Source organism: Peromyscus californicus, unplaced genomic scaffold (assembly GCF_007827085.1).
Source record: "Peromyscus californicus insignis strain IS unplaced genomic scaffold, ASM782708v3 Scaffold_3__1_contigs__length_106647218, whole genome shotgun sequence".
NCBI classification, from domain to species: Eukaryota; Metazoa; Chordata; class Mammalia; order Rodentia; family Cricetidae; genus Peromyscus; species Peromyscus californicus.
The window spans coordinates 93,829,261-93,853,565 of NW_026294551.1; the positions used below are offsets into that span (position 1 = coordinate 93,829,261).

At 44.3% G+C, this 24,305-nt stretch overlaps 2 protein-coding genes across 2 annotated transcripts; both read left to right on the plus strand.

The window, feature by feature from the left end:
* Positions 1-2,351: 2,351 nt before the first annotated feature.
* LOC128123085 (uncharacterized) lies at positions 2,352-13,292 on the plus strand. Its single transcript, XM_052759055.1, has 2 exons — positions 2,352-2,674; positions 7,666-13,292. The coding sequence occupies exon 2, from the start codon at positions 8,142-8,144 to the stop codon at positions 12,072-12,074; it is 3,933 nt and encodes a 1,310-aa protein (XP_052615015.1). The 5' UTR covers positions 2,352-2,674; positions 7,666-8,141; the 3' UTR covers positions 12,075-13,292.
* Positions 13,293-21,103: 7,811 nt separating this feature from the next.
* Npw (neuropeptide W) lies at positions 21,104-22,596 on the plus strand. Its single transcript, XM_052758261.1, has 3 exons — positions 21,104-21,145; positions 21,341-21,897; positions 22,387-22,596. The coding sequence occupies exons 1-3, from the start codon at positions 21,104-21,106 to the stop codon at positions 22,496-22,498; spliced, it is 711 nt and encodes a 236-aa protein (XP_052614221.1). The 3' UTR covers positions 22,499-22,596.
* Positions 22,597-24,305: the final 1,709 nt, after the last annotated feature.

Sequence of the window (24,305 nt, forward strand, 5' to 3'; positions counted from 1 at the left end):
GCTAGAGAGATGGCTCAGCAGTTAAGAGCACTGGCTGTTCTTGCAGAGGTCCTAGGTTCAATTCCTGGCAACCACATGAAGGCTCACAACTGTCTGTAACTTCAGTTCTAGGGGATTTAATATCTTCTTCTGGTTTCTTGCTCTCTGGGGGTACCAGGCACACATGTAATACACAGGCAATGAAGACAAAACATCTATCCATATAAAATAAATTCATATTTATTTATTTATTTATTTATTTATTTATTTCTGAGACAGTTTTTCTGTGAAGCTAGGTCTATCTTGGAACTCACTCTGTAGACCAGGTTGGCCTCAAATTCAGAGATCCACCTGCCTCTGCCTCCCAAGTGCTGGGATCAAAGGCCTGCGCCACCACTGACTGATTATAAAAACAAAATTAAAAAAAAAAAATTAAGCTGGGCAGTGATGGCGTACTCCTTTGATCCCAGCATTTGGGAGGCAGAGGCAGGTGGATCTCTTTGAGTTCAAGGCCAGCCTGGTCTACAAAGCAAGTTCCAGGACAGGTTCCAAAGCCACACAGAAACCCTGTCTCAAAAAACCAAAAATAAATAAATAAATAAATAAATAAATAAATAAATAAATAAATAAATATAAAATTTAAAAATGAAAAAATTCTGAGAAAATAATTGAATGTTAATGGGAAGCTCTTTAGATTCTAATGATAAGTTCCTGTTTCTGCAAATAAGTGAAGACTGAGGGATAGAGCCATGTGACTCCCTAACTGGCAACTTTGGACTCTTCCTTGCTGCTCTGATACTTTTCACAAAGGGACTGACAGTCAAACATCCAGCCAGACTATCCACCTGCCACCATTTTGAACACTCCCTAGACCTCCCTTGAGAAAACAATGATCAAAGTTGACTGACTACCCTTTCTCCTAAAGGCATATAGCCTCGAGCAGAGCTGTTTGCACCAGACATTTTAGAGGAATTTCCCCTGATGGTCCAGCAGAGGGACTACTGTGACAGAGGAGACAAGGCTGTGGTTGGTGCAAACATTATTCTCAGCCATGTAAGCAAGTTAGCTGTTCCCGCTCTGCGGTGAGTCACGGGAGGCCTTGCTTTACTGCCTCCTCTGGTGCTGCCACTTTGGATTCAGTAAAAGGCTTCTCTACAGGGGTCTGTTCTTACCTACTTTTAGTAGAGCTGGCTGAATCCATGGCACAAAGAAACAACAGATCGGTAGCTGTGGCACCACAGAACAATCAGCACCACGCAGGGGCATAGATGGTCATGCAGTCTGCTGTGTGACAGGTCAGAGGGGGCTCCATGCAAACATTTAAGCCTCACAGATTCATAAGGAGAGCCTGTAGAATAAAAGACAAATGAATGCCGGGCAGTGGTGGCACATGCCTTTAATTCCAGCACTCAGGAGGCAGAAGCAGCTGGATCTCTGAGTTGGAGGCTCTGGCTTACAAAGCGAGTTCCAGGACAGGCAGGGCTCCATAGAGAAACCCTGTCTCAAAAAACCATAACCAAACCAAACCAAAACAAACAAACAAACAAAAAAGGCATTGTAGCATGTGATTTTAATTCCAGTACTTAGGAGCAGAGGCAGAGGTAGACAGAGCTAGTAAGATCAAGGCCAGCCTGGTCTACATAGTAAGCTTCAGGACAACCAGAGACACCTGCCTTTAAAAAAAAAAAGGGCGGGCGGTGGTGGCACACACCTTTAATCCCAGCACTCGGGAGGCAGAGGCAGGAGGATCTCTGTGAGTTCGAGGCCAGCCTGGGCTACCAAGTGAGTTCCAGGACAGGCTCCAAAGCTACACAGAGAAACCCTGTCTCGAAAAACCAAAAAAAAAAAAGCCAAACAGACAAACTGTAAGAGACAGACTGACAGAGCCAAAGGAAGCAGAAGGACCTCCATTGGATGTTCATGGAAAAGACTGGGCCTATAATATGAGCCTAGAACAACAACAACTACAAAACAGTCAAACAGGGAGGTCTCTTGGAGGCTTAGGAACTAGACCAGTCCTAACGTACGTGCTGTGTGATGCTTCCCACCATGATGACAACGAAGTAAACCTCTGAAACTGTAAGCCAGCCCCAATCAAATGTTTTCCTTTGTAAGAGTTCCCATGGTCGCCGGGCCGTGGTGGCGCACGCCTTTAATCCCAGCACTCAGGAGGCAGAGCCAGGAGTTCAAGGCCAGCCTGGTCTACAGAGAGAGATCCAGGACAGGCACTAAAACTACACAGAGAAACCCTGTCTCAAAAAAAAAAAAAAGAGAGAGAGAGAGAGTTCCCATGGTCATGGTGTCTCTTCACAGCAATAGAACACTGACTAAGACACTGTGCAAATATAAGACCCAGGTTCGATCTTGTAAGGAACACATGTAAGGCCTAGGGTGAACAACCCTGGTCAGGAATGATAAGCAATAGAATGATGTAAGTAAACCACAAATGGAGTAGTGATAAGCTATAAGCTATGTGTGGAAGTAGGGATAAGACTAGAAACCTAGCCAGGAAAGAATATAAAAGATGAAGCCTCAGACCCGACCAACAGAGCTCGTCAGGCCCTCGCGCGAGACGACTCTCCTCTGCCAGAGACGTGAGATCCTGTCCCCAGTGCAGACGTGGCTGACCTGAGGAAGGCTGACCCAAGATCCAGAGGAACAGACGTGGCGAGTCCGGACCTGTATACCCGGAGAGGTACTCCTGCTTCCATTTGGAAGACAGGATGAATATTGCTTGTAATCTTACTGTGTGAATAAATGAGTGTTATACCAAGTCTGAATCAAGAGTGATTATTCCTCCCCCGTAACTGGGGTAGGTGCTCGCTACAGTTGGCGTAGTCGGCAGGATATTGGGCTTAAAGCCTCCTTGACCACTGAGCACTGAGGAATGTACAAAAGAATTGGCTATTACTCTGGTGGAGTAACAAATTACAGGAAACCAAATAAACTAGCAAGTGACCTCAAAGCCGCTCTGAGAAATCAACTCCTCGAAGTCAACTCTGAGGACCTAAAGAAAATCTGAAGGTCCAAGGAGGAAGAACTGGTAGGAGAGAGAGTATCAGAAGCAGACGGGAAACACCACCCTCCCTAAGGGTGCGGAGTACCGAAAGAATACCGGACACCTTGATGCCAACCCAGACCCCTGGGGAAGAGCGGAAGGTGCTGGGAAAGAGCTAAATGAGGCGCTGGCTGGCCAAAAGGATAGAAAGGATTGCGGATTTGAAATTTGAAAAATTGATAACTGATTCTTTGAATCAGTCTAAACGAATTAGTGACTGGGAGTGGTACCGTAGGAAAAAATTAATTAAATTTTTGTACGGCTTGGTATACCACTTACAATGAATAGATTAATTAAGAAATTTAAGAAGACTAACATCTCCCCAGTGACAGGTAGAGAATACCAAGATGAGGTTGAAGAACAGTGGGGAAAAGTAGCCTCCAAGGTTAAAAATAAGGCCGGCATGAAATCAGTAAATGTAACTAACACATTAACAAATCCGGATGTGGTAGAACAAGAATTAGAGGGATGTAGCAAGGCACAAACTACCGCACTGCTTATGAAAACGGTGCAGGATATTGATAAGGACAGATTAATGGGCAAAAGGCTAGCCTTAAACATAGTGAGGAAGGAACAGGAGCGTAGCGCTACTCCTGGATGGAATGGATGTAACACCGTACCATCATTTCCTGTCTCTACCCAAAGTAAGAGAACTCCTATTAGAAGTACTATATCAGCTCTGAACCCCTTCAGCACTGGAGGAGGTAGTAATCGTCCCAAATTTGAAATGGGAACGAAGTTTGAGGAAATCAGGCCATATACTCCTCAGGAGATCTCAGAATTACGGAAAGATTATGCCCAAAATGGACAGAAAGACGCAGAATATATGTGCCGACTGTGGGAAAAGGGAGCTGACACAGTCATGTTAACTGATCTAGAAATGAGAAAGATCAGAAACATAGTAGAGAACCCCTCAGTATCAGAAGCTCTAGAGCATGTAATTGAGACATCAAAAGGCGATACACATCCACTATTAGATTGGATTACTGCAGCTTGGAGATTTGCATTTCCAACATTAGACCTCACTCAATTTGAATCAGCAGCACAGTGGACAACATATGCACAAGCCATAAAACAATGTAGAAAATTAGGCATATTGTATTTCATATACAACCAGGTACCCACACCTCAAGCCGCACCTTTTACACCACAATTTAAAAAGATCATTATTAAAGGAGCTCCAGCACACCTTAAAATGAGCCTAGCTGGACCCCTGCAGGCATGTCAAACCATCTCAGATGCCATGGAATTCTTTAAATCTTACAGGGAAATGGACATAGACAAGGTAGTATCATTCAATGTTAATAAGAAACAGGACAAGAAGAAATTTACACCGCGGTTTTCGAACATAAGACCATTTGGGAAAGCTAATCAAATGCCCATAAGACAGAATGCAAATAAACCATGGAACCCAATTAGAAGATTGACAGGAAGGAAAAATATCCCATGGAGAGAGACACAGAGCAACCCATGGAGACAGACATGCCAACCAAAACCTTTTTTAGGCAATCGAAATTTCAAACCAAATTTCAGACCAAAATTTTTCAATCAGAACAATCACAGGCCCCCAAGAGCAGGACCCCCCAGACGCTACATACCAAGACGGACTTGATCAACCCGGCTGGTAGACCATTCGTAGCTATACCTATAATAACTAACAAAGGGCCGAGAATAGTAAAATGGCTAATAGATACAGGTTCTGAAATTAGTATAATAACGGAATTTACAGAACATTTTAAAACTGATAAAAGGATTATAATACAGGGAGTAGCAGCAGAAACAGAAGTACCAGTAATAAAATTAAGACTCAAATTATATAATAAGGAATATGAGATTGAAGCAGCTAGCTTCAATGCACCCTGTAATATCCTAGGCATTAAAGAAATAAGAAAATTATTCCCAGACTTTCTAAATAATAAGAGAATAGCTAAGGTCAGATGTAATCTAGCAGAAGTAAAAATACAACCTATTAAATTACCACACACACCCCCGACCTTCACGGCACAATACCCTATCAAAGGAGGTATTAAGGAAATAACAGAGACTATACAAACTTTGCTAAAAGAAGGCATTATAGAGAAATCTCAATCATTCAATTATAACAGCCCAGTATGGCCGGTGCTGAAACCTAATGGCAAATGGAGATTTACAGTTGACTTCAGGAGAATAAATGAAAAAACACCTAAACTTCCAGGACAACTTCCTGATGTGGAAGACATCTTTCTTAGAATTAAAAATTCAGCTCCAAAGGCAATGGCAACTATAGACTTAAGTGATATGTTCTTTGGAATCCCATTACACCCAACATCTAGGGAACTTACTACATTTACATGGCAAGGACAGCAATATCAATTCTTGAGACTCCCTCAAGGGTATTTGAACAGTCCTATTATTGCACACAACACCTTAACAACTACATTAAAGAACTTCGAACCAGAATCAGACTGTAACATATATACCTATGTAGATGATATAATGATAGTAGGACAAGCCATTGACAAAGTACAAAGTACATTAGAGAAACTAATTCAACATTTGAGAAATGAAGGATGGACTATAAACCTAGAAAAAGTAAATAAAGCAGGAACAGAAGTAAAATTCTTAGGGGTACATTGGACTACAGAAGGACCAACAATACCCGAAACAATAATAGATAAATTAAAACAAATTAAGCGACCCCAGAATAAAACTGAGGTACAACATCTAATTGGCCTATTTGCATATTGGAGGCAACATATTCCATACTTACAGATCATATTACAGCCTTTATATAAAATAACAAAGAAAGCACAGGATTTTGAATGGGACCAAAACTGCGAAAATGCCGTTAAATTGGTACTGGAATATATAAACCAGTATAGCCACCTATATTATATACAGCCCGGTGACCACGTATTTGTGGACATCTTGTATATGCAGGGTTATGGTAATTGGAATATATTTTCAAAAAATAAAGACAGGGAAACGCCAATAGGCTTCTACTGCAAGAAATTCCCATGGTCAGAGAACAAATATTCGCTGTTCGAAAGAACCATATGGACAGCCTACGAGGCATTCAGGACAATCCACTCACTGCTCAAAGAGAACCATGTGACTCTCCGATCACATATACCCATTTTGGACTGGGTAAAGGCACCAGGAGAGGCATGGGCTGGACTACCCATGGAAGGAAAGGTACTTCAATGGAAATGGTACCTTCAGGAGTTCCTTCGATCAACACCTCTGTCAGCAAAGGGGTCGGTACCAGCGGTATCGGAGTCGATACTTCAGTCCGACAGGCCCATGACTCCAGAGGGATACATTTTCCCAACCTCAACCCCTCCCCAGAAACAGGTACCAATGGGCCATTGGGGGACTAGAGAGTACGATCCCTCTCTGGTTAATGCCTGGTTCACCGATGGATCAGCAACCACGGTGAACAACAAAGTGAGATGGAGAGCAGCCGCTTATAGACCTGGGGATGGAATGGTCATTACAGACCAGGGCACTGATAAATCAGCCCAACATGCAGAAGTTATAGCCGCACTATTGGCGATAAGACAAACTATAAAGGACAATTATAAACAAATTTATTTATACACCGATTCATGGTGTGTGGCAAATGGCATAGCAGTATGGTCAGGTAAATGGAGAAATAATGGATGGAAAATTAATGGTAAAGACATATGGTCAAAGGCAGCATGGCAGGAATTGGATGCAGCAAGCAGACTAATCAAAATCATAGTATACCATGTAGATGCACATACCAAGAAACAGGATGAGACAAGTAAAAACAATGAAGTAGTAGACAAACTAGCTTCAGCGTTAAGTATAAAGTTAAAAGGTACATGGAAGGCAAACATTGATCCAGAAACAGGAAAAGGTAAAATACAGAGAGAATGGATACAGGTAAGACCATCAACTAAGGACATACCTATAAGTACAGAAGAGATACTGAAAATCCATGAGCAGTTAGGACATATAGGTACACATGCACTAAAAAGTTGGTTCGATAAAAGAAATCTTAAGATAACATGGCAGACAATAAGGAAAGCAATCAATAGTTGCAACAATTGCCCAAAGGCTATTACAAGATTAACACACAATTACCAAGGGATAATAGGACACCGAATGGATTTTAATAGAATCCTACAAATAGACTTCATAGGACCGTTAAACAGCTTCAAGGGGAAATATTGCTGCACCCTAGTAGACATAACAACAGGTCTCGGGATGGCCCGAGAAAGCACACACCCAGACCAAAACACAACAATACTTACAGTCTGGGGATGGTGTGCAGCATATGGAATACCTGATATAATACAATCAGATCAAGGAACTCATTTCACAGGAGCCAAAACACAAAGAATGGCTAGAAACTTAAACATTCAATGGGACTTCCATAGAGCCTATACACCGACAGCAGCTGGAGCAATAGAAAGATGGAACGGAATGATTAAAAAACAGCTAGAGATGCATAAGGGAATACCACTGTCATTAGCAATAAAAATAGCAACTTATGAATTGAATACCAGACCCAGAATAAATAGGAAGTCACCAATAGAAGAAGCTATACAAAAACAACACACAATAGATTATCCTACAGTTATAGATAGAGAAGTAATAAGGAATCCTAATTGCCTTTACAGGAACCGGAAGAATAACAAATTATCCCCAGCAGAAATAATAGCACCAGGAACAGGAAACAACGTGTGGATAACTCAAGGTAAAAAGGACTTGAAATTAGTCAGGCTGGAGGATATAGCATAAATGTGTGTCAGGGAGGTGATATTCATAAGGGCAACCCTCCTGACGATTTGGCTAATAGCTATTGCAGTATACATAGTACTGCCAATCTTAGAATTTGTTTTTCCCTTCTGTAACATCATTTACCAAAGAAGCTACTCATACAACATAGTCAACAATACCAATCCTGGATACGCTTCTGCAGCATCCAGAACAGCCAACTTCACGGTATGCTGGATACACTATCTGCACAGGAGGCAATAAGAATAGCAAAGGTGATGTGCACATTGAAGGCAAGCAAGCTATATGCTATTGGAGCCTTTGTGTGCTCATTTTTCTGTCTCAGGTTAGCAGATGTGATGGCAATAACAGCATACCAATGCCAGCCCTATTGGACAGTACACCCACAACAAACAGACCCACCACCACACCACATGTTATACAAGTGGGCACTAGGAAACAGAATACCGTTGCTACACCAACAATTTATGATCTAGAAGGCAAATTACCGCTATATTGGTCAGCAGAGAGAAGATTTACACATTACATAGGAAAAACACACAGTTTTTGGCAAAAATATGCAGCATGTTTAACATATGCCTGGTATAAGGGTTGCGATCAATATAGAATGGCACTTAGCATATACCATCCAAACAAAGAATATATGTTAGAATCAGGGGATGATGTTAACACCAACATACATGAGCAGAACCCGTTAAAATGCCATTACAATGAATTATGGACCAACATTACCAATCACGCAGCCATATACAACATGTATTGGACAAAGAATTCACATATCAGAACAAACACATTAAGGGTAAACTCACACTATAGGACCAATACAATGGGAATAGAGACAGAACCAGAATTTGACTGCGAACTAGGCATGAATAGCTCCTTTGTGAGACAATATTTCGCACCAGTAATAGCACAACAAATGGAGGATATAGGTATGCTGTATAATAAGACATCAGAAAGGTGGGAAGAACAAGTGTATAATTACAATGATGACTATTATGATGGTGATTACCCTGCTAGTACAACACCTAAAGTAACTACAACACCTATAAACCCATGCAACCCTATGAATTGGACAGTATGCAATGATGGTGAAATGGTAAAACCATGGCCAGTAGTATCTGGAATAATACCATTACCCAAACCCTGGGGAAATAGATGTCCCAATAACTTATGGAGATACATTCAAAAACATAAGCTAGATGTACCAGGACAAAATAATACTAACTGGTTATGCGTAGCAGACTATCCCAATTTACCATTCTATGGTAACTTCTCTGTATTATATAGCACAGATAACCCATCAGTAAAAGGAAAGGAATGGAAATGGGATGACTGGACAAAAATATTGCAATTAGGAGTAGAACATTGGAGATTCCCAATCATACTTACAGATATTATACAACAACCTTGGGCTTCAATGAGACACACAATGAAACCTAAATATGATTGCAACACAGACACCATAACACACATTTGCATACTTACAGTAAATTCCACATTACACAGGGAAAAACACTCTTTTGCATATGCATGTATAAATATGTCCGAAGCAAATACAAACATTAGACAAAACAACAATACAAAGACTATAGTGGACCTACATGTAGGACCTTTATTTACTGGAAGAACATCAAGGTCAGTACAAGATTTAATAGCAATCACAGATATAATAGGCCAGAAAATACCATGGCTAGGAATTTTTGTGGACAGTACTGCAAATATAACAGCTACTAAACAGGTCCAGGCAATAATGAGATTTAATGACGACCAACAGTCATATCCAACATATTTTACGCAAGCAAATAATTTGGGATTTTTTAACCTAACCTTAGCAAAATCACTAACACAAGGTACCACAAGCTTGAGAAACAAATTATCATGCTTTACCGAAACAAATAATACAGCGGTACGGACTAACTGTACCACAAATAAAGCAACCACAATAATAAATTTGAATATATATGGTAAAATTACCATAATAAACAAACATATGTCACTAGTAAAATTTGACAGCACACCAATATTAACCATAGGCATGATACATGAACCAAAACATAAAATACATAACATGCTAGGTGGCAGTAAGATATCAATTTGCTGGTTTCACGAATCTAAAGACTTACTGGACATGCCCATACCCTGGGAAGTCAGTGCCAATGTTACTACAGATGAAGTAGCAGCAAAAAATATTTTCATATTTAATAGGGCAATTGAACAAAAGGCATACAATTTCACAGGTATAAGGGAGGTAGAATATATCCCACCATATGTACAAATGACAAAGGCTATGAGAATCAATAAGGTTATGGATCCAGATGACCTAATGGTACATTATAAAAATGGGATAACTAGATCAGGGAGTTTTTGGCAAACTTTGGATTATGAAATGGATAGAGTAATTGAATTACAGCACCATAATCTCCCATATTATTTCTACATGTTAATGCCAAATCCACAATATAAAGAATGGAATAAGGCTGAATGGGTAGCACACAAACCTAGAGGATCAATGAAATCACATACACAATATTGGGATAAAATATATTATCTCCCGATATCAAGAAATAAGGATTTTCTCAGCGAACATTCCAACACACCATTAATTATATTTAGAGGAAATATGACCAGACCAAATAAAGAAAATATTGGATTATATACAGCTCATTTTCTAAAAGGATACCTAATACCACCAGAAGGAACCCCAACAGTAGTCAAGGCACCAGCTATTATACCAGACCTAAAAAGTCCAGCTAAATTAGTTTTATACCCTAGGATTAGAAAAATTGAAATTACAATAGATTTGACAGCACTGAAACCACCTATAGAATATTGTAGTGATGTGAATTTTAGATTTGATTTAGACTACTCATCACCAACAAGAGTAGGAAGAAAACCACTACAAGCAATGGCAGTAGCAGCCTTTATGGCAGGAGCAATTTTAGGTGGAATAATGGGTGGAGGAGTATCAGCAGCAATGATAGAACCAATAAAGGCAGAAATATACCACATACAAGAAGTAAATAAGAAAACAGCAGAAGCTTTAGCAGCTATATCAAATTCTATAGATGGCATGCATACACTAATACAAACTATGCAAGGCGAGATAAAAATGTCACAAGACCTTTATAAGGAACAATTCTCCTATCAAGCAAAACTTATTAATACTAACCATAACATGATGATGTGTCAAATGTATCGAACTCAAGTCAGTAATATGAATAATGAATTAAATAGTTTATTTAGCACAGGGTTAGGGAGAAGAACAAGAGAATATCAAAGTATACTAAACCCTGAATATGAAAGCTCATGCACAGATGGATTATGCAATATACATTTAGTACAGATCTTCTTACAAAATTCATTTTCAGCATATCATTCCAAGGCGATACCACAGCTATATACTGAAAGAACAGGAGTATCAGAATGGAACCACCAATACTTAGTACCCATAGACCATTACTTATGGACCAATATGAATGACACACCAGTGTACATACCATTAGAAGACTCCATATCATTAGGAGCAAATACATACGTTTATCCACATTTACCAGAAAGCACACTTGAAACTAGTCAATTGGCAGTAACTACTATCACACAGTCACTAGAAGATACGGGAGATTACACTTTCTTGATATGTGCTAAATATTTACCTACTTTAGTTAGCTGCATAAATCTTAATGAAACCACAATGAATGATGATATCACAACATTCAATATTACAGAATCAGGATGCTATATGGTACACAACTGTAGCATCCTACAAATGAATTTCACTAATTATGATGGTAAAAACATAACCAAACAAAGAGTGACCACATTAACACTAGAAGAAAAACATTATTTTGATGGCTCACACTTATTTAATGACCCAACAGAATTAGAACATCACCAAACATTTGTAAAACAAGCAATGGAGTTACAGCACATTGCAGATTTCAATCAGAAACAACTGGAATCCATACATAACAAAATTAAAGAACAAGATGCAGCCATACATACATCACAAGCACAAACGCACAATCTAGTGAATCTGTTAAGAACAAATACATACATACATAAAGACTGGGCAAAACAGATGCAGAAATGCAGCTTTTGGGATTATTTAGGCAGACTAGTCAGATTAGATCTAATATGTACACCAATTTACACATGGTGGCACTGGATAAAGTTAGCAACCTTTTGGTTTTTAGTAATTTTAGGGATAAGTATTGCTTTATGTTTGTCTAAAAAAATCAAATGCTTGATAATAACTCCATGCTTAAGATGTCTTACAGGAATCAAGTAACAGGAAACCCACTTTGGAATCCGTCAGGCAGACGCTTCGATTTACTTAGTAAAAATGGAATGAGTAATTTACTATATACCACATACCAAAAATATATGGAACCATTGTCTGATATTTTCTATAGAATAGGTATATTATCTATGGCAGGAACGATACAGGGATGCAAATACTGCACCCATAAATATGCAATGTTCTACCTATCAGAACCAGGTGAGGTAGACAACCTCCCAATGCTCTTGATGCACTTAACGTTCCACTTGACAATAGAAGGAGGTATACATGATATGAGATTAATTGGAGATGGATACATGAGATATTATGGAACCATACAATCTAGTGTATATAAAGTGAATGGAATGTACAAAATACACAGAAATAACATGGATGCAGCCCTACATATAAGCGCAGCTTTAGCTGCAGCATATGTGGGCCGCGGTAATCACAGAATATATGAAACATATAGAACATGGCTAAAACATAATCCTGATGAAGCAATAATAAGCATTGATAAAGATTTCCTGAATGACCCACAGTGGGAAACAGGAGAACCAATGTATTTACAAAGCATATGTACTAGAATATTGTGTAGAGATTTTGTTATAGATGTGTTAAAAGAATTTGCAGCTTATAGCACTTGGTTGAAGTTATATAATGCATATATAGAGAAAAAACATAAAAATAAACCACCCAGAATGAGAAGGATAAGAATGCTAGGATTAACAAATTAGGATAACATATTGTAAATCTCCAGGCTGCGACCTCATGTGATGCCTTTTATGTTGAAGACATTTCAGGCATCAGGGGATGGAATGTAAGGAACACATGTAAGGCCTAGGGTGAACAACCCTGGTCAGGAATGATAAGCAATAGAATGATGTAAGTAAACCACAAATGGAGTAGTGATAAGCTATAAGCTATGTGTGGAAGTAGGGATAAGACTAGAAACCTAGCCAGGAAAGAATATAAAAGATGAAGCCTCAGACCCGACCAACAGAGCTCGTCAGGCCCTCGCGCGAGACGACTCTCCTCTGCCAGAGACGTGAGATCCTGTCCCCAGTGCAGACGTGGCTGACCTGAGGAAGGCTGACCCAAGATCCAGAGGAACAGACGTGGCGAGTCCGGACCTGTATACCCGGAGAGGTACTCCTGCTTCCATTTGGAAGACAGGATGAATATTGCTTGTAATCTTACTGTGTGAATAAATGAGTGTTATACCAAGTCTGAATCAAGAGTGATTATTCCTCCCCCGTAACTGGGGTAGGTGCTCGCTACAGATCTCTAGAATCCCTGTAAAATGCTGGGTGTGGAGCTGGTGCAGTGGTTCAGCAGGTATTTGTAGGACAAGCCTGAAGAGCTAAGTTCAATTCCCCCGAACCTGTAAAGAATGGAATCTAGCCGGGCGGTGGTGGCACACGCCCTTAATCCTAGCACTCGGGAGGCAGAGGCAGATGGGTCTTTGTGAGTTCGAGGCCAGCCTGGTCTACAGAGAGAGATCCAGGAAAGGCACAAAGCTATACAGAGAAACCCTGTCTCGAAAAACCAAAAAAAAAAAAAAAAAAGGAATGGAATCTATTTCTAGGTGTACACATGCTCTTTTCTCCTTCATTGAGGGCGAAGGCAGTGAGGCCAGTCAGGTTCAGCAGGCTGTTTGTCTGTCTCTGTCTGTCTATCTATCTATCTATCTCCTTTTCTTTTTCCTTCTCCCCCACACCCCGAGACAAGGTTTCTCTGTGTGACAGCCCTGGCTGTCCTATAACTCACTTTAAAGACCAGGTTGGCCTTGAATTCACAGAGATCCACCTGCCTCTGCCTCCAAGTGCTGGGATTAAAGGTGTGAGCCATCACACCCTGCATGTGCAGGTTCACCTTCATATCTTTTCTTTCCAGAATTCCTATCCCCTAGTATAGTTCCTAGGAGCCCCATAAGGGTTTGGTTATTTTCTTCTGTCTTTTTCTTTTGGATGCTGCCCAAAGCCTAAACATGCCTTTACATTCCCTAATGCTTTGGGCTTCCTTAGTGCTCTTCTGAAGCTCCCCTTGCCTCTGAATGGATGCTTGATACCATATAGCTGACCTTCATGCCCACTATGGCCTCTGTTATCCTCTGGACATCTGTGAGATTTAGTTTGCCTACCTAAGATTTTTTTTTTTTTTGAGACAAAGTTTCTCTTTGTAGCCTTGGCTGTCCTGGAACTCTCTCTGTAGAGCAGGCTGGTCTTGAACTCACAGAGGTCCACCTGCCTCTGCCTTCCAAGTGCTGGCATTAAAGGTATATGCCACCACCACCTGGAAAGGTTTTCCGTTCAAATTCAAATTGTCCCGAAGTTTTTGTTTGTTTGTTTGTTTGTTTGTTTTCGAGACAGGGTTTCTTTGTGTAGCTTTGGTACCTGTCCTGGATCTCACTCTGTAGACCAGGCTGACCTCGAACTCACAGAGATCCGCCTGCCTCTGCCTCCCGAGTGCTGGGATTAAAGGTGTGCGCCACCACCGCCCGGCTTGTCCTGAAGTTTTATTTGAGTCTCTTCTTTGTCCTTCAGTTTCCATTCCATTATTTTATTAATGAGACTAAGAACACCAAGTGGGGTCCTTAATTTTCCCAGTATTGTATGATGGGACTTCACAAGACTTCCAGTAACACTTCTTTCTTTCCTGTTTTGTTTTGTTTTGTTTTAAATTTTATTTTATGTCTCTGAGTGTTTGCCTACATTGTATGTATGTGCACTGTGTCCATGCCTGGTGCCACGGAGGTCAGAAGCAGAGGTCAGATCCACCGGAACTAGAGGGTATGGATGATTGGGAGCCACCATGTAGGTGCTGAGAATTGAACCAGGGTCCTCTGCAAGAGCAATAAATCCTCTCAACCACTGAGCCAACTCTACAGTTCTGTTGGTGGTGGACTTTTTTGTTGGGACTGCCGGCTCCCCAGTAATGACATGGAGATTTATTAATTATAAACTTGGCTAATAGCTTAGGCTTGTACTAACCAAAGGAGTATTCCAAAACATCCTGTCCTCCCCCCCTCCCCCCCTTTTTTTTTTGAGACAGGGTCTCCCTGTGTGGCCTCGGCTGTTCTGGAACTCCCCATGTAGTGACCTCAAACACACAGAAATCTGCCTTTCTCTGTCGTCTGAGTGCTGGGATTAAAGGCATGTGCCACCACATCTGGCCTCTTTACTGTCTTAAGTCTTTAATTGGCAGACAGAAGATCGCATCCCTGTGCTCCTAGATGGCATCAAACCCATGGTGGAAGGGAAAACCAACTCTTGGAAGTTGTCCTCTGACCTCCACGTTATACATTTCAGATAATGATGATGATGACGACGACGACAATGACGATGATGATGATGATGATGATGATGATGATGATGATAAAGTTGAGTATCTTATAATCCCAGTGCTGGGGAGATAGAGACAAGCTTCTTCTGGGGAAAAGCTCTCAGGCCAACTAGTCTGGCATACACATCTTTGTCAATTTGATACACACCTGTCTCAAACAAGGTGGAAGGCAAGGACCAAGGCTGAGGCTTTCTCTCTCGTCAGCACCCATACGCTGGCTCACAGCCATCCATACCCTCTAGTTCCAGTGGATCTGACCTCTGCACGCCCCAGGCATGGACAGAGTGCACATACATACATGCAGCGAACACTCACAGACATAAAATACAATAAATAAATGTTTAAAAACAAAGACAAGAAAGAAAGAAGTGTTACTGGAAGTCTTGTGAAGTCCGGGCAGAGCTATCATATGATACTGGAGAGAACCAACTCCTGCAACTTGTCCCCTAACCACACACACCTGGACATGGACACGCGAATCAATGTGGACTGGAGAGATGCTGGTTCAATAGTTAAGAGCACTGTCTGCTCATGCAGAGGACCTGGGTTGGCTTCCCAGCACCCATAGGGCAGCTCATAATCATTTGTAACTCCAGTTTCAGGGGATCTGACCCCTTCTTCTGGACTCTGTGGGCACCAGGCATGCATGTAGAGCACATACATGCAGGCAAAACACTCAACACATAAAATGAAAATAAATAAAACATTTTAAAGGGGGCTAGAATCAGAATAGGGGCCTATGAGATAGCGCAGGAGGTGAAGGTGCCTGTCACCAAGCTTAACAACCTGGGACCTGCATGGTAGAGGAAGAGAACTGACTCCTGTGAGTTTTCTTCCGGCTTCCCCTTGCACATCATGGCATACACACCATGCACACACGTGTGCACGCAAAATAAGTAACAAAAATTTAAATAATCAAAATGGCAGATTTGGGAGTGTAGCTTGTAGCAGAATGCCTGCCTGCCTACCATGCCAAAGACAGTGAGTTCAAACCCCAGAACTACCAAGAAAAAAAAAAAAGATACAAAAAATGTTAACTAAATAAAAGAAAAAATATAAAGATGACAGTGGACTTATGAACATAGAACACTGGAAGCTAGAATTCCCTGAGATCCTGCAGGACTGGCTTCTCCAAAATTAGGAAGCACACCTTGGAAGACTCAGAGTTCAGAAAACAGGATTCCAACCTGAGCTGAAGTCACGGGTATTGTAGAGGCTTTTTGAGCAGAGATCCAGACTACAGCCAGCAGCTATGAACTCTCTGAGGAAAACTCCTGAGTCTCTTGAGTAGGACTGCTGTCATGGGTCGTCATTCAGGGGCTTGGAGACTGGGAAAAGTTACTGCAAAGAAGTTTATCAGCTATTGGAATATTTAGGGAAATATCAAAATTAGGGTATAGAAAAACAAAGAAAAATAACATAGCTTTCAGAAAGAAAGAAAATGTAGATAGTTTACTGCTCGGGGACTGGAGAGATGGTTCAGCAGTGAAGAGCACTTGCTGCTCTTCCAGAGGACCTGGGTTTGGTCCCAGCACCCACATCAGGCAGCTCACAGGTGTTTGAAACTCCAACTCAAGAGGATCTGGTGCTCTCTTCTGGCCTCCTTGGGCACCAGGCATGTACATGGTGCACAGACATGCATGCAGACAAAACACCCATACACATACAATCAATCAATCAATCGATAAATAAATACCAGGTGGTGGCGGCACACACCTTTAATCCCAGCACTCAGGAGGCAGAGGCAGGTGGCTCTCTGTGAGTTCAAGATCAGCCTGGTCCACAAAGCAAGTTCCAGGACAGCCAGGGCTTACACAGAGAAATCCTGTCTCGAAAAACTAAAAACCAAAACGGAAACCTAAAAACTATAGAATGGCTAGCTGGCTCAGTAGGTAGGTGATTGTTGCATAGCTTAAGGACCCGAGTTCGATCCCTAGGTCCCATAGAGCGAAAGGAGAGAATAAACTGTAAGCAAGCTATCTGACCTCCGAATGAGTGCTGTGACTCTATGCCCGTCCCTACTAAAAAAATGTTAACGCCGGGCGGTGGTGGCGCACGCCTTTAATCCCAGCACTCAGGAGGAAGAGCCAGGCAGATCTCTGTGAGTTCGAGGCCAGCCTGGACTGCCAAGTGAGTTCCAGGAAAGGCGCAAAGCTACACAGAGAAACCCTGTCTCGAAAAACAAAAAAAACAAAAACAAAACAAAACAAAATGCTAACACTCACCCCCCCCCCAAAAAAAAGCAGTATTTAGTGGCTTAAAGGCTGAGAAGGAATACAGTTTAATTGGTAAAAATGATTTCCTAGCACGGATGAAGTTCTGGATTCAATCCCTAGTAGCACATACTCACCTGCAATTTCAGAACTTGGAAGACGGAGGCAGGAGGATCAGCACTTCAAGGTCACATATCCTGCTAAGCACAGCCCGCCTAGCACTTGTGGTTACAGATTTGCTCCATCAAGCTTTCCTAGGTGCCAGTCCCAAGATGGACCACACAATTGATATGGTCATATAGATCTGCATTTCCCAGACTATCTCCAGGGGGCGCTTCACACCTTCCTGCTCCATTGCTATTCCCTGAGGTCCCTGATGTGGAGTGAGCAGCAGCGCCTGGGGACCTCAGTGGCCTGGCAGTAGCCTGAGTCGTGCCTAGCCGCCGCCCACAGCACTCTCCAGGCCACTCTCTCCAAGACTAGGGCTCCCATAGGAGCACGGCGGTTGACGGGGGCGGCTTTCATTGACGCCTGTCTGATCTCGAAGGTCCTCATGCCGAACAGCCCGCTCCCTCTGCATCCTCTGCCCGCCCCATGGAAGTGTTCACTTTGACAGGCCCAGAGCTGTTAAAGCGGCAACAATAAATCTCCTCTACAAGCACTGAGTGCCTACTGTGTGTCAGATATGATGCCAAGACCCACACCTTGCTGATGTGTGTGTATTTTTTATATTTATTTGGTTAGATACAGGATCTTATTAGTCTGAAACTAGCTATGTAGACCTGGCTAGCCTGGAATATAAATCAGGTCCTCGCTATGTAACTGAAGCAGGCCAGGGGCTCACCGTCTTCCTGCCCCACCCTCCCAAGAGCTTGGGTGGCAGGCATGTACTGTTCACACCTGGCATCGTTTGTTTATAAATACAAGATGAAGTGACCACTGTCACCACTCCCTCATTTCACGTTTTTTGTTTGTTTGTTTTTCGAGACAAGGTTTCTCTTTGTAGCCCTGGCTGTCCTGGAACTCACTCTGTAGACCAGGCTGGCCTTGAACTCACAGAGATCCGCATGCCTCTGCCTCCTCAGTGCTGGGATTAAAGGTGTGCGCCACCACTGCCCGGCAACCATTCCCTCATTTAAAAGGAGGAAACTGAGGTGGGGGAGATTGTGGCACTCACTCTCTCCACCTTCATCAGCATCAAGTCTGGGGCAGATGTGAACCCAGCCACCCAGACCCAAAGTCAGGTTCTCCAAGTGAGGGAAGCCTAGAGAACCTGCTGGAACCCCTGGGGCGCTTCTGCCTCTGGAGTAGGTGACTCCCTTTCCTCCTCCATTCCCTCTTTAGAAAATCAGTCTTTAAAATGTTTGTTATTTTGTACGTATGGGTATTTGTCTCACATGTCTGTGTCCATGCTACCTTCATTCACGCCTGGTGCCTGAAGAGGCCCAGAGAGGAACCAGAGTTATGGACTGTTGTGAGTCACTATATAGGTGTTGAGAATCAAACCTAGGTCCTCTGAAGAGCAGTCAGTTCTCCTACCTGCTGAACCATCTCTCCAGCCTCTCCATCCCATTCCTCTTGTTTGAAGATCCAAACAAGGTATCTCAAGCTGGGAATGGTGACATGTATCTGTACCCTAGCATTGGAGCTAGAAACAGGAGGATCAGGAGTTCAAAGTCATCCTAAGCTGCATGGCATGTTTGAGGCTAGCCTGGGATACATGATAACTTCTCAAGAAGCCAAAACCAGGGGCCTGGAGAGATAGCTTGGTGGTTAAGAGCTCAGATTGGCTTCAAAATCATCGTAACCCTCCTGCCTCAGCCTCCTGAGCGCTGGGATTATAGGGGCACATCACTACATCTGGACAATGGCTATATTTTTAATGAGAGACCTTTCTGAAGAGGTATAGCATGCTCCTAGTTACTGTGCCCATCTTACTCCAGGGGTATCCAACTCCTATGGCACCTGCTCTTTTTTTTTTTTTTTTTTTTTTTTTTTTTTTGGTTTTTCGAGACAGGGTTTCTCTGTGTAGCTTTGCGCCTTTCCTCGGACTCACTTGGTAGTCCAGGCTGGCCTCGAACTCACAGAGATCCGCCTGCCTCTGCCTCCCGAGTGCTGGGATTAAAGGCGTGCGCCACCACCGCCCGGCCGGCACCTGCTCTTAAATACACACACACACAATTTTAAAAAATATAAAAATAAAAGTTTTAAAGGTTTATTTTTATTATTTTAAATTATATGTAGGTGTGTGTGTCTGTATATGGGTATGTGCAAGTGAGTAGAGGTACCCACTGGAGGTCAGAGCCTCAGACCCCTGGAGCTGGAGTTACAGGTAACTGTGAGCTACCTGATGTGGGTGCCAGGAAGCAATCTCAGGTCCTCACTGATGAGCTATCTCTCCAGATCCAAAAATAAATCTTAAAAAAAAAAAAGACAAGGGGCCTGGAGGGATGGCTCCTTGAGTAAGAGCATTTGCTGCTCCTGCAGAGGAACCAGGTGTGGTTCCCAGAAGCCACACAGTAGCTCATAACCGTCTGTATGTAACTCCAGTTCTAGATCCAACACCCTCTTCCTACCTCCACAGGTACCAGTTGTGCACATGGTGGCAATACAATCATGTACATAAATAAAATACACTGAAAAATTAAAAAAAAAAAAGATGATCCCCACCCCCTGGTGTTGAGCTTCTGAATGGCGTACCAGGAATGGCTTGTTTGTGGAGTGTGGGAGTCCTAGTTATTATGAAGGATGGATTTGAACGGTCAGGAAAGACTACATCAGGGCTCTCCCGGGGGGGAGGGGGGCGGACTTCTCCACCAAAGCCATTCCAGTGGTGTCCTGAAGGATTTGTGGGAGTCTGCTGGGAAGAGAGACAAGTGAAGAAATCGCAGGCTGTGGGGTTAAGACCTCCCCCTGAGTTGAGCTTAGCTCGGAAGAGGTCTTGTGAAGAGGCAGCCTCAGCAGGAGCTCTGTCGTTTGGTAGGGCCCAGTAAAGCCTGCTGAGGCTGAGGGTTCCAGGAGAGGCTGTCTCTTAACCTTCTAGGTCTCCGGAAACCACAGGGATGGTGGCTTCATGTGGCCCAACTGTCCTGCCTGTCTGCCTCCCTGCCTTCCTTCCTTTCCCTCCCTCTATCCCTCCTTTATCTCTTGCCCTTTCCTAGAGACAGGGTTTCATAGCTCAGGTTCACTATGTAGCCCAAACTGGCCTCGAACTCAGGATCCATGCTGGGATTATAGAACTGTGCTCCCATGCCTCGGTGGTTCTAAACTCAAGTTCTCCAAGCATTCACCCACCTGTGGTGGAGAATGGGTCTGTGTGGGAACTTAAGAGCTGTAACAGGAAGAGGGACAGCCCTCAGGGAAGGGAGGCCCCGGGCTCCCAGAGTTCTGCCAGTCTCCTTTCAGTGGGCACTCCAGCTGTAGCAACCATATACAAGGGCACATCCCTTTGCCACTGGCCGGTCCTTGTATTCTGAGACCATGGCACCCAGGACTACCTCCCTGACAGTTCCCTTCCTGGGGGTGAGGGAAGGGTAAGCAGGGACATCCCCACTGGAGCCTCAAGAGCACTCCAGCTGGCGACCTACTCAGTGAGATGCTTCTAGCTGCCTGAGTTCCCTCTTCTCCCTCCCTCGCTCTCTCCATCATCCTCTCCCTTGGGTGAGCGAGGCAGGTGCCGCGGGGGCGAGCCGGGGCGTGGCCACTGAGAGACTGTAGTCGCACGGACTGACTATTCTTCTCCAGCCTCCTGAGCTCCGACGTCCTAATTCCACTGCAGGCACAAACCCTGTTCTTGGCCTAGCCCGCCAAGGGGCCATAGACGTGAGCGCGCTGGCGCCGAGCGGAGAAGTGCGGGGCCCCGGGCCGGGGGCTCCGGTGAACCGGCCCCTGCTGTCGCTGCTGCTGCTGCTTCTGCTCCTGCTGCCGCTGCCCGCCGGGGCCTGGTACAAGCACGTGGCGAGTCCCCGCTATCACACCGTGGGTCGCGCCTCGGGTCTGCTCATGGGGCTGCGCCGCTCGCCCTACCTGTGGCGCCGTGCTCTGGGCGGGGTCGTTGGACCGCTCTCCCGGGACTCTCTGGTCCCGGGGCCGGTCGCCGGCGGCGCTCTCCTCCTGCTTTCTGCACCGGCGCAGGAGCTGTGGGAGGCGCGACGCAGGAGCTGGCGGGCTGGGACCCCCGTCTATGCGCCCCGGAGTCCGCGGGACCTGGAGCGAGGCCGCCAACCCGAGCAGTCGCTAAGCCTGCGTTCCTGGATCCCAGCGGAGTCTGCTAGGTAAGTGGGAGAAGGAGGAGGAGGAGGAGGAGGAGGCAGGGATGGCAGCCGCCAAGGGAGTTTCCAGGGGTCTGGGACCACTAGCCCCTGCGTGCTGGTGTTTTTGTTTGTCTGTTTTTTACCCTGTAGCTCAGACCCAACTCTCTCCGATTCTGCTCTCACCTACCAAATGGTAGGATTACGGGTGTGCACCGCCACACTCGGTTTATGTGGTGCTAGGAATGGAACCTAGGACCTGAGCAAGCACGCTGCCCATTGAGCTGTGTCTCCAGCCCTTGTTTGTTGGTTTTGTTTTGTTTTGTTAGCGATTATTCTTCCCCATCCTCCTGGGTGCTGGTTTTACAAGTGTGGCCACCACGCCCCCACCCTCTCTACCCAGTCTGTCTCCCATTATGTTGGGAGAATTCCCCAGAGTCATTTCCCTATCATTCTCAGGACAGGATGGAGAGCTTTGTTCCTGTTTCCAGAGTCCTGCTCTGTTCTTTCTAGAGCCTTCGGAGAGACGCTTCGCGCCCAGCCATGGTTCCTGCAGCACATCCTCATTGCGGACCCTGTCAGGCTCCAGGATCGTCCCAAGAACTTACGGCGGCCCCATGCCTGACCTAGGCGGGAGCAGTTACGGCTGTTTCCAGGGAGCGCAGCTTATGGCTTCAGCCAGGCCTTGTGGTCTGGTCAATAAAACCAGCCTGATTCCTGCGCCTCCGCGTGTGACCCTTTCTCTCCGATGTGTACTTTGCGTCTAGCTTCAGGGCGTACATAGCCACGCGCCCACGCCCTGGCAAATGTCAAGAACCCCCTCCCTGACCAGACCAGCTCATCAATCAGTCCTCAGGGGCACAGTCCGGGGAGAGTAAGGCTGAGATGCTTCCGGTCCTTGGGTTGCTTCCTCCATAGTGATTCCCTTCCGTTTATGGGTGCATACGTCAGTTCAGGGTCCAGAATGTGGTGACCCATCCTACAGACTCCTACAGGGATCAGGGCAAGACACCTGGCCGGGGTGGGGGTGGGGTGGTCCCGCCTGTTCATTGAAGCATACAGGAGGGGGAACCTAATGAGTGGATTCTCCAGGTGGCCCTCACTCTGCCCTCTGTCTAGACTGAGGAGACTTCTCTGCACTGTGAGCTTTGCCTCTCGCACAGGCAACCCACCAGGACTTTTGCCCACTGCCTGGTATTAGTTTTAAGCCTGAATTTTCTCGAGCCCTTTCGTCCCCTCAGCACCTGGAGGGTAAGCAGATGTCAGCTTTCTTTATAGTTAGGCTTCCACTCTAGGAAGGAAGCCCCGCAGCCCTCACGTCTCACTTCTCATCCGCCTCTGCATTTCCAGTCATTTGCTCTGGTCCCACACAAACTCACTTTGCCAAGCTGTGCATTGCCACAGGCCTATAATCCTAGCACTTTGCAGCCTGAGGCAGGAGGATTGCTGTAAATTTGAGCAATCCCGAGTTACATAGTAATTTCCAGGCTAGGTGGGAGCAAAACACACGCACACACACACAAACACATGCACACCACACACACGCACACGCACAAACACATGCACACACACACACGCACACGCACAAACACATGCACACACACACACACACACACACACACACACACACACACACACACACATCTTTGGCTTCACACACCTGGGACCCTTCACTGTTTGCTGCCTCTTCAAACTCTTCAATCTGTCTTTCCTCAGATCTGAGTGTTGGGATTGCCTGTGTGACAGTAAACCTCCCTGTCACCTGCTGTTAGAACCCTCCTGTATATGTGTTGCAGGATCTTCTCTCTCTCTCTCTCTCTCTCTCTCTCTCTCTCTCTCTCTCTCTCTTTCTTTCCCGGAGCTGAGGACCGAACCCAGAGCCTTGGGCTTGCTAGGCAAGCGAACTACCACTGAGCTAAATCCCCAACCTCTATTTTACTTCTTTATTTTTGTTCTTGTGTTTCTTCCTCGTGTGTGTGCACACACCTCTGGAGGGCAGAAGACCACATGCTAAAATTGATTCTCTCTTTCTACCGTGCGGGTCCCAGGGAACAAATTTAGGTCATCAGACTGGGCACCCACTGAGGTATATCACCAGTTCTTTGAATGTTTTTTGACATTTATTCTATCTATTCTTTTATTTGTGTGGCTGTACATCTTCCAAGGCCAGTGTGTAGCTGTCAGAGGACAACTTGCAGGAGATGGTTCCCTTTTTCTTCCATGTAAGTCCCAGGGATCAAACTCAGGTTATCAGCTTTGGTAGCAACTGCCTTTTTGCTGGCCCAGGAATACTGCCTTATCCTAATTCTTGTGGAGCCCTAAATTCATTTACCTTGGTATCCAGTTCTCCAGGAGAACGGGAAGTTACCAACTCCTCAAGTAAAACTACTTTTTTTTTTCTTTTCTTGAGACAAGGTTTCTCTGTGTAGCCT

Coding starts and splice junctions, on each gene's coding strand:
- LOC128123085 (XM_052759055.1), top strand. CDS start 8,142: ATGCCAGCCCTATTGGACAGTACACCCACAACAAACAGACCCACCACC.
- Npw (XM_052758261.1), top strand. CDS start 21,104: ATGGCACCCAGGACTACCTCCCTGACAGTTCCCTTCCTGGGG. Junction 21,146..21,340: donor TGACAGTTCCCTTCCTGGGG/GTGAGGGAAGGG, acceptor GAGAGACTGTAG/TCGCACGGACTGACTATTCT. Junction 21,898..22,386: donor ATCCCAGCGGAGTCTGCTAG/GTAAGTGGGAGA, acceptor TGTTCTTTCTAG/AGCCTTCGGAGAGACGCTTC.